Genomic DNA, 11,062 nt, shown 5'->3' on the forward strand with positions numbered 1-11,062 from the left:
GTGTTAGTTTTGTCATGGGCACACCTGGGTGTTCAGTTGGTGCAGATAGAAAGGAAAAATTGTCTGTGCTCCTATTAGAATAATAAAGAAAAACACAACAACCTGCTATACTTACAAGCAGTAGTAGAATTACTTACTAAAGATTGAAATTGAGATCAGAAATCACTTAGCACTGGTAGAGGTAATATCAAAGACTTTTTCTAAACTTGTATTTCAGAGAATGAGAGGGTGGTGAGGCACTGGAATAGGTTGCCCGAGGAAGTTGTGAATGCTCCAACCCTGGAGGTGTTCAAGGCCAGGTTGGACAGAGCCTTGGGCGACATAGTTTAGTGTGTGGTGTCCCTGCTCATGGCAGGGGGGTTGGAACTAGATGATCTTAAGGACCTTTCCAACCCTAACTATTCTGTGATTCTATGATGTGGCATTCGTTCTGCTTGTATTAACTATCCAGACCTAAACTCACAGAACTGAGAAGAAAACTTAAAAAGTGACAATGGTGTTTCTCAAACCAAGTTGTAGGAGGCTTCAAAAGCATCAGTACAGATCAGAGAAACAATACATTGCAATTAAAAAGGCAACTGAGTTATGCTGAGTATTTTATTAGTGCTATTATTAGCAGCAGCAGCAACTCGGTTCCTCCCAGGCAGGGGAATGAGATGTGGCTGTAATTACAGACACTCACACCTAGCCAGGTACTACCTGTGTGCATGTTTGCTGGCAGCAGATCAGTGCCACTGGGAGTGGAAGTGAGCATTTGCCTCAGCAGCCAGTAATTAAAGCTCCATCTCACTTTCAGGCCCTAAAGAAACTGTGCTCTTGCCAATGATTACAGATACTGGTTCTTTCTAATTTTCATGAGAAGTTACTGCGTGGAGTATTTGAGAAACTGTGGTTCAAGACATAGGAAATTTGATAACTGTGTTTTTTCTGTAGTTTTTGCTTCTATTTGTAGGCACATTTAATTTTTAATGCAAATTATCTTTTTCTCATTCAGAAGGTATATGTGATGTAGCCTTATTTTGGGGTTTTTACTTCCTGTTCCTGTATCAGAGCTTTATTTTCTTTTGCTGTCTCCTTAACTACACTCGTTGATAAATGGGCATTGTCATGGGCTAGAGCTGTTTGAGTCTGTAATTGTCATAAATAATAGAAAACCTTTATGCAGTGGACAAATGTGAGGAATCAGTGTGGGATAAGCAACATGGTAGAGAGTGGGGAAAGATGAAATAACTGCCTTCAGGTGGGCTTTATGTGTTGTGTGCCACAGGATAGGGATGTAGCACTACAGCTGTTAGAACCAGTGGATGAGAACCTTGGTCCTGCTGCTTTTGAGGAATAATCAGGAATATTTTTATTATCAAATACACTTTTAAACAGCTATAACGTCCCAGAAACTGAGAAACAGATGCATGTTTATGCCTATGCTGCCTTGCTTCAAGAGGCTTACTGTCAGTAAAGCTTCAACTTACTATTCTTCCTCTCCGGATGAGAATGTACAGGAAAAAGGACAGAAGCAAAGCACTTTTATTGAAGAACAGTGAGATCTTACTATGAACTTTATTAGCCTCCAGTAATTTTAACATGTGCATTGCTCAGCCATCTCAATTGTGAGAGGAGTGGTAGGCCAACTCTTGGAGAACACAGAATGAGAATGAAGAGCGGAAAAATAAGAACTGCATCATGTGAGAGCTACTCACGTTCTTAGAGTGGAACTTCTCTTTTGCCCTGTGTATTTTAAGATTGAAACTTAGAGAGGAAAAATGTTGACATAAGCAGATCAAGAAGCTGATGAATGTCTAGGAAAGGCTGTTACGAAGCAGAAGGTTGTGACTCAGAGAATCTTTGGTTCCTTGTGCTTGACCTCCTATTTATCAGTTTATGTCAAAACCATCTGAGACGTTAGAGCTGGGCCTTTTGTGTTTGTTAATGTTGGTAGCAGAAGGCACTTACTGAGGAGCATAAATTTTACCTGGAAGAAGAAGTAATTCCTGTTACATGTTCAAAACTTTTTAGGAGTACTGGAGAATTGATAACCTGGTGCCGTCAGGAAAGATCATGGTTCTTCCCAGTAGTGAAATTGTACATGCCTGAACTTTAACACAAAGCCTGTAGTCCCAATAGCAGAGAAAATGCCTTCAGACTTAGTGTTTTTATAATGATTTTGCTGAACTTCTGTTCGAGTGAATTCAGTGCCTGTTTTTACATTATTTCTAGAACTGACTGAACACAGGTTTTAAGTGAAGCATGTGCCTAAGCATTGGCTTGAATCCAGCCGAAAAGCCTGGCTCTAGTTTTATTACTTCTCATAGGCAAGCCTTGCCAGTCTAAAGCCTTTCTTGCAGTTTTCAGTGTTTTTAAGTATGTATGTTCTTGGATGTAGGCATGTTTGCTTTAATAGCTGATGGATGCGGGTTAGTCATGAGGGTAATTGCTCTTGCATTTGGGAAGAGAGTTACTACGCTACTGACTAATGATGACAATTGGTATTGTAGTGGCTTGTTAACAAGGTTTTTCTTAGGTGCCCTCATGGAGCGGTGCAGAAACTTGCATGACCTAGTGTAAGAAAAAACTTTCTTCTATTTACAGAAAGAAACACTGACACTTTTTCTCTCTTTCCACTTTGGTCAGGAGCTGAAAAACCTTGCAGCTAGAAAGCCCTGGAAGCTCAGCCTGCCAGTCACTGAAGGAGGAACACTAGATGCTGTTGTGGTGTGGTTTGTGCTACAGCTTGATGATGAGCATGCTCTATCTACAAGTCCCAGTGAGGAAACTTGCTGGGAGCAGGCAGTCTATCCTGTGCAGGGCCTCCCCGGTATGTCCTGTAGATTTTCTTCTGTTGGCACATTAACTTGGTTTCACTTTGGTTTTGAGATAGTTAGGTTATCTCAGAGGTGAGGTAGTGGCAGCAAATAGGTTTTGGAGAAGTTCAACAGCAAGTAGCTGTGAGGTGGTTCCTGATCATATTTCTGGGCTCTAGTGCACAGTCCTGGCATCAGGACTTGTTTGTGGGGCTCTGCTGTGTAGCAAATAAGGGACCTGGTTAAGATGTGGGAGAGTGCTTTTCATTAAGTTTTTATTTCTATACTGAATTAAATGCATTGTGGAGCAACTCCAAAAAGTGGGGCTGCTCACTGTCTCTGCTTGACAAGGTGGGAGTTGTGAAAGGGAGGTGAGGTAGGAATTGCTAACTGCTCCTGCCCTTCCAACCCAAACCATCCTGTGATACAGGAGGTATTAAAATGTAAATATTTAGTATTTTGCATTTTAAAGCAAAAGCAATTTTTTTTTACCAGTTCTTGTTCCACTCTGCTGTTGACAGAACATGTAAAGTAATACCTGGTTTTGTCATGGAAAGGCTTATTTTGAGAATAAATGGATTTTTGCCCAATGTGGGACAGTTTAAGGCAAATTTTGACACACAGCTGCAGATTTCGGCTTGTGGGCTACAGACTAGGAAAGTTCTGTCATACACACCAGTAACAACTAATGAATAAATGAGATAATACTCATTTGTTTGTGGGTAAGCACCGTTACGGCTGCTGCCCTGCTATTTGCTGTAGAGTAACTGACATGATTTCTTTGTGCTGTTTGGCCAAGATTATGCTGTGAAGACTGGAGATACAGTGCTGATGGAAGTGTGCTGCCAAGACTGCTACTTGAAGATCCAGAAGATTTCTTCTTTGCCTTCGGAGTGTGGGATGGACTTCAGTGACAGGGACGACACGCCGAGTCTGGGCAATGAGGCTGAGTTGTGTAATGCCCTGGCTGGTCTGCAGACAACCAGCAAACAGGATGGCAGTGCTCAGGTGTGTGTGCTGGAATCCACAGAAATAGCCCTGCTGATACCACAAGTGCTTTAAAGCTGCCATGGGCAAAGTGCTGTCGGCATTAAATCCAAGTAAGGACTCGCAGTCCATGGACGTTGATGGACATGGCAGTGGGATGAACCTCCAGGAGAGTCAAAACAAGAGCTTTCTAGATGCAGCTCCTGATCCTTTGTATGTTTTAGATGTATCTGAGGGCTTCTCCATCCTGCCAATTATTGCTGGCAAACTTGGACCAGTTAGAGCCTACAGTTCTGTTGAGAAAGAACAGCATCAGGCAGCACTTAATGTAATTTCAGAAGCTAACCATTTCCCTAAGGAAACATTAGAGTTTTGGCTCAGCCACTTGGAAGATGAAAGTGTGGTGCTTCAGAGACCCAAATCAGACAAATTGTGGAGTATCATTATCTTGGATGTTATAGAGACATCGGGTTTAATCCAGCAGGAGGTGATGGAAAAGGCTGCAATATCCAGGTACAGTATAAATGGACAATAGTGTTCCTAGGAATGTGAGAAAGCTATCTGAGAACTTCTGAAAATAGTAATTTTAACTGTAAAATTACTGTTGTTTTGGTTCTGTAGAGCAGCAAAAGCTTCTGTTCTGAAGGGATTGAACCTTCCTGGGTGTCTCTGGTGTGACTATTTCATACATTTATCTTCTACAAAAAGTGTTAAGATTCCACTTTTGTATTGCATAGGCAAGAATATGAATGGAAGAGCTTATTGCTTGGTCTGTCAGAAGTTAAGTTCCCAGGATAGCCAGCACCTTAGTAATAACATAGGTAGCTTTTAGTGCAAAGTTAGAAAAGCCCAGATTGATGTACATGTCACAGTGTTGTTGGATCAAACAATGTGCAAAAATACAAGCACATAGAGCAGGCAGGGAGGCAGGAGTAGAGTTGCTGGCTGTTAGCTGTGGCAGTGGGGGTGGGTAGGAATGCAGAGCAAGAGGAAGGGAAATAATGGAAATGGGTAGCAAAAAAAAGTAAATGTGAAACAGGTTTATCTCCTTTTGTGGTGCCAGGGAATCAACTCTGCTCATCTTCATGCTTGGTGATGGCAGAATATTCCAGATGATTAATGTTCATTACCTTTTCCAAGTTTTGAATGAATCTTTGGATGATTTGAAAGATTTTTTTTAATTTTTTTTTGCTGTAAGAACACATGGTAAATTACTCTGACTTTTGTAATACACAGCTCAAATCTGTTGGCATGAAAATATATTCAATAGTGCATTACTGAGCTACCTGACTCCTATGAAGAGAGGCCTGCTGTAGGAAAAGAAAACCTAAAACAATCTCTCTTGAACTGGAGGTATTTGATACTATGCTGAAGGAAAGCTTCTGCCATGTTGCTGCTCTCAGCAGTGTGATATTCTGCAGCAAGAGACCAAGCAATGGTCAGGGTTTTTTTGGGGGGAAAAAGTGCTGTCTCCTGTATTGTCCATTTTAGTTCAACACTTAAGGGTGACTTAAATTCCCACCAGGTTTTGTTTCCCTGTGGGTATACTATGCTGCCGCCTTAACCAGTGCCTCCCAACCTGATGTACTTCCCAACCTCCAGTTTTATTAGGCATCCAATTCTTCAGTATTAGATGCTGCTGCTATGAATAAATCCCACTATCTTTATACTGAAATATTATAGCATCACAGAATGGTTTGGGTTGGAAGGGACTTTAAAGATCTAGTTCCAACCACCTGCCATGGGCAGGGACACCTTCCACTCAACTAGGTCGCTCCAAGCCCCTGTGTCCAACCTGGCCTTGAACACTGCCAGGGATGGGGCAGCCACAGCTTCTCTGGGCAACCTGTGCCAGCGTCTCACCACCCTCACAGGGAAGACTTTCTTTCTAATATCTAATCTAAATATACCCTCTGTCAGCTTAAAGCCATTCCCCTGTGTCCTGTCACTACAGGGTCTTGTAAAAAGTCCCTCTCCAGCTTGCAGGCCCCCTTCAGGTTCTGGAATATCACCATTTCCAATATGGGCACTGAGAACAAATTGCTTAGTTCCATAGCTTTAGTATTGTGTGACAAGTTTTCCTTTTGTATGATAACAGCTGTCTGATCAAATGGGATCAAACTCAAATGCCTACGAGCACTTCAGAGGAAGAAGGAGTGTGCCTTCTTAAATGCAGTTAATGTTCTTTTAATTCCTGTTGATTGACATGCTTTAGAGGTGAAACCTCTCTCATTTTACAGGTGTTTGCTTCACAGTGGAGGGAAGATTTTCCCACAGTACGTGTTGGTATATGGGATGCTTGTAGAATCAGAGTCTCTGTTACTGGAGAGCGCTGTTCAAGGAACAGAACCAACTCTTGGGTTTAATATAGCCCCGTTTATCAACCAGTTCAAGGTACGGAGTTGGTGGGTGTCTTACAGACACAGTTCCAAAGCCTGCAGGTGTCCAGCTGTTTAGTTTGGGTGTCATCTGCAAGAGAACTGAAGAGCTGACACTTTTTCGTACCGTTGAAGTTATCAAGAGAGGTCTGTGTGACCAGATGGGGACCTTGAGATAAAGGAAAATGGGAAACATTTGTTTCAGAACTGGCGTGTCTGAGTGATGAAGGATGCAGAAGAGTGACTGTGCTGTTAACAGTCATCTCCTTCATCACCTTGTATCCCAACAGTCATGTTTCAAAAGGGATTAAAAGGGTGTGTTTTGCATTTGGGCTGTCTCTTCTGGGGATTATGGTAATTCCTAGAAACTGTTGCATTCTGATTAATTTTGCACATTTTAATGGCTGATGCCTGACTTTACGGTCTGTACTCTTAGGTGCCTGTTCGTGTGTATTTGGATCTCTCCACATTACCATGTGTACCCTTGAGCAAGCCAGCAGAGCTATTAAGGCTTGATCTCATGAACCCTCTGTTGAACAGCTCCAGCAGAGAGGTGAAGGTGAGTTGTTCGTAGTTTAGAAGTGTGTGTAATTGCTGCCCTGCAGAGCTGCTCATTCATTGCTCACCTTGGCTGAAAATGTCAATACAGAATTGACTTGGCTGCAAGTATCTCTCAAATGGACTGAACTGGTTTGAACTACTTTATTTTCTTCTTTGAAAAAGGGGTAACTTATTAAATGAATATTTTAAATATTTTCAGGTACAAATTTGTAAGTCTGGCCAAGTCACTGCAATTCCCTTCTGGTATCACATATATCTTGATGAAGATCATAGCTTGAATACATCTGATGAGTCTTCACACTGGAAACAAGCTGCAGTTGTTCTTGATGAGCCCATCCAAGTTCAGGTTGGAGATGAACTTATGCTGGATGTTCAACACCATAAAAGCAATATTTGCATTACAGTTAAAAGGTGAAGAATGTAAATCAACTTGTGGTTAATTACCTATGCAGAAATTGAGTGTTCCTAACATCACTGATGTTAATTTATATTAAATTTTGTTCTGATCAGAAAGGCTCTTGTTGCTTTCATAGTAGATACTTCACTACCATTGATTGATAGACTCCAGCTTGCACCATGAGAGTATCTTGCCATGCTTGCTATTGCAGTGACTACGACTTGCTCTCCCATGTCTGTAGTCAGAAAAAAAACCACCCAGGTGCCTGTACCAGAAGTAAACAGCTGTGACTGTTCAGGATGGAATCCTAGTTTCTCAAATTAGTTACATTTCTTGGTTACCAAAGCAACCTACTTAAAGTGTACTGAGATGTTACCAGCCTTGTAGTAGGGACTGTAATGCCATTCCACTTGCAAAATCTCAAGCATAGACAGTAGTAAAAAGTTGTAAAGGATTGCTGTTGAGTAACTCAAGTTGTACAGCAGAAGGTAAAGCTCATACGCTTTGATTCTCTGAATCTTTGCTGATAATAAAAGGGGTCTGGATATGAAAGTTGTATAAAATATTACATCAGTCACCACAGTACTCCTGCATCTCTTGTACAGCACTGCATTTTGGTATAATGTGGGTAATGAGTTCCTTTACTAAGTTTATATCCAAATGGAAGACTCACAAAAGCTGCTCCCTCAGCATTGTTTCTGCCTCTGTAGAGATATGAGGAAGACTCTAAGCTATTTTTATAGCCACAGTTTCCTTATACTGTGCTGCCTATTTAATGCACAGGAGCCTGCATGAAGTGCTATCCACAAAGCATTTTTCTAGCATCTCACTGCATGCAAGATTCATATGTACTTTTCACCAGGTCAAATCTTTCAGCTGAACTCCAGGGATGATTGGAGCGGTGTTGTCCTAGCCTGAACCTGCACCTGACACTGCTGTAATAAAGCTCCTGGAAGAAGGGTGGAGGAGAGGTCTCCAATTTATTTGGGTTTGGTTTGTTCTTTTTCTCCCCTCCCAGAGGTAATGACTTCAAGTCAAGTTTTCTGAAGATGAGAAACTGGATACCATTCTTTATCCAAAGGGTACAGTGCGTAACAAAATGTAAGTGAATTAGAGCAGGAGAGAGGATTTTCATACTACACAGAAAACAGCTTTTCCAAGAAAAACCTAATACACAACCCCACCCCAAGAAAAGAAAAAAACCCCAACCCACCAACAAACCAAAACACAGAACTAAACAATCACAAACACGATCCATAAAATGCAAGTTACTCTCTGACACAACTAAACTTAGTAGGTGCAGGATATTTTTAATGAAGTGCAATTTTGCTTAGAAGTCTTAGGCTTCTCATGCTGGAAGACATGACAAAAGCAAAACCATGGAATAGCAGTTTGGGTTTTCAGCAATTACTAAGACAGCAAAAAGACTTAAAGAAAAATTAAGGACATATTCTACCCTTAACTCAGTGGGATTAAGTAAAGGGCTGAAAGCGACCCTTACTGAGTTTTCAAGCAGTGTGATAATACGTAAGGCAAGTGCAACCTTTAAGACTTGCAGGAACAAATATAGTTAATGTAAAGATGAAGGATTATTTGCAAATTTACTTTATATACAAACTTGATAGGCCATGCTGTGGAATACTCTTGTAGTAGTTTTCAGAAGACAGGCTGTCACTGAAAGATTTCTATTTATTTTGGAAATTCAGTAGCAACCTTTAATGGAAAGGTGTGTTCCTGTAAGCCACTGCAATGAAAAATAACTTTCCTCTGGGACAGAAAAAAGCAGGAATAGTGTGCACATGGAATAACTGCTTTGTAGTGTTCCAGAAATGCTGTGACAGAAGTAACCAAGATGCTTAACTAGCTCTTTTCCCACCAAAGTCCCCTCTCTGCACCTTACCCAAGTTTTACACCAAACACACATAGCTTCAAGTATTAAACCAACTTCTTCAGTGTGAGATTACCGAAAAGCTACTTGGCTTCCAGCAGCTCTGATCCTTCAGATAGTTCTACTAATGCCCTGTGTACATGCAGAAAATCAGTTTTTTTCTATTAGTGACTAGAATGGAAGCCCACAGGCATTGTGAGCCTTTGCAGGCTGTTTCAGTTTAGAACATGGCTATTACGTGGATAAAAAGATACCTGGAGTCAAGCGTAGATCAGTAGATTCTGATTCTTCAGAAGCTCAGTGAATTCCCTTTTCAGTGCAATCCTTAAAGTACTGAAAGCACACTCTTGTGCTATTTACACTGCAGATCCCCCTCTTCCGTGAAGAGGGCAGCTGTATTCATGTGTCATTCCCACTCCTAAATTACTGCAACAGTAACTCAAAGGTGAAGAGTTTAAATAAAATCTTTAATTGCTTATTTACAACAAAGGCAATGACTTGGCAAATTGAAAATTATGATTTGCACTTTCCCACTAAGGTCAGATACAGCAAGTAAGTACACAGTCACCTATAAAATATGCAGCCTAGTGAGTAAGGCGCAATATTTACATCACACTAGTACTGCAAAACAAAAAAAACCAAAAAGCACTTAGATGAATTTACTGGGACAGCCAGAAGTTAAACATTTATCCTGTAAATGCTAACAATGCTGAAAAAGTAACTTCAGGTGTCATTTAAAAGGTCAGTGCTGTAGGGTTTTTTGTCAGATTGCAAACATGCTACAGTAGTAAAAATCTGATAATGGGATAAAAAACAATAGTCCTCTGATTCTGTCATTTTTGCAAAAGAACGATTTGATACTTCTTAGTCAGACATCTAATGCTGGTAACTCCAGTACTAGACTAGCTACTTAGTTTTACCTTAGCAAAGGTCTTTTCTGGGGGTTGGTGGGAAAAAAATCATCTATTACATTTGGCTCCAGGCTATACTAGAAGCATTATACAGTAATCACATATACACACAAATTTATGAATACAAATTACTACAGACACATCATCAAGATATCCTGCTTTAGCAGTTTAAAAAAAGAACAAACTTAAGTGTTAAATAATTTACTGCAGCCCAAAATGAAGAAAGCCGTTTTGGTTTATAATTCCTTTTTGACATCCTTTATTCTCCCCCCTCCCCCCAGTACATTTTAAGGTAGTAACCATTACTCTTGTTTTAGAAGGATAGGAAGAAAAGCCAAGTTTAAGGTACTAATCCAGAACCTATCATCCCAGCTGTCTCTGCTGAATGTAGAAGACAAATTATGAGCTACAAAGACAACAGATAACACCAACTGTACGTGCTGGGCATGGAATTTCATAGGCCTGAAGGGAATGCTTGCTTTGTACAGATTCTTTACTGATGCTCTGTAATAATTATCTTCATGAAGGGGTTTTATTTAGCTATGCAGGAAGGGGAAGGTGATGGCATCTGTACAGAAGTTTCCATTTCACCCACACTCCACTCAGCATGGGAGTATGGAGGTTACCGTTGTTAAGAGGACAACCAAAGCTAATACAAACACTTTTTGCTACTGCCCTCCTTCAAATTACATTCTTGAAATTAAGTTTTCCCATTGCTAGCAGCACTTAAACTTCATCTTTAGAAGAGCAGAGTATTTTTTCAAATATTTCTTCCGTATTAGGAAAAGTCACCATAATTTTGACACGTTGTGTAAGCGTTTAGCAGTTTAAGGAGTCGATTCTTAAATGTATGCAGAAACCCTTCCAGTGTGCGTGTTTTATATTCATGGGGTACTCACAGACACATCCATTACAGATTCTGAATTCAGCAGATTCAGCAGTTAGTTGTAGCCATATCCTCTTCCTGTCCGCACAGCAGCTTTTCCAAGCTTTTCAACTTCCATCACTAGGAGTACATGTTAACAAAACACATGTGGCAAGTATCTAATAGACTCCCTGACACATTCAAAGAAAAGGAGAGTCTAACTTTTAGCCAAAGCTTTCTCTGATAAATTGTGCTCTAGTTCAGGTGACTCCTCAGC

The 11,062-nt window shown here is 40.6% G+C and overlaps 1 protein-coding gene across 1 annotated transcript in view; it reads left to right on the forward strand.

Annotated features, from left to right (window-relative positions):
* Positions 1 to 7,235, forward strand: part of PRMT9 (protein arginine methyltransferase 9) — an 18,777-nt gene extending 11,542 nt beyond the window's left edge. Inside the window, 6 exon segments of the mRNA XM_010020746.1 lie at positions 2,629 to 2,812; positions 3,598 to 3,841; positions 3,843 to 4,298; positions 6,026 to 6,179; positions 6,600 to 6,722; positions 6,924 to 7,235. Of these exon segments, the coding sequence (XP_010019048.1) occupies positions 2,629 to 2,812; positions 3,598 to 3,841; positions 3,843 to 4,298; positions 6,026 to 6,179; positions 6,600 to 6,722; positions 6,924 to 7,139 (1,377 nt within the window). The 3' untranslated portion in view covers positions 7,140 to 7,235.
* Positions 7,236 to 11,062: the final 3,827 nt, after the last annotated feature.

The sequence above is a fragment of the Nestor notabilis genome, unplaced genomic scaffold (assembly GCF_000696875.1).
Source record: "Nestor notabilis isolate BGI_N333 unplaced genomic scaffold, ASM69687v1 scaffold31448, whole genome shotgun sequence".
NCBI classification, from domain to species: Eukaryota; Metazoa; Chordata; class Aves; order Psittaciformes; family Psittacidae; genus Nestor; species Nestor notabilis.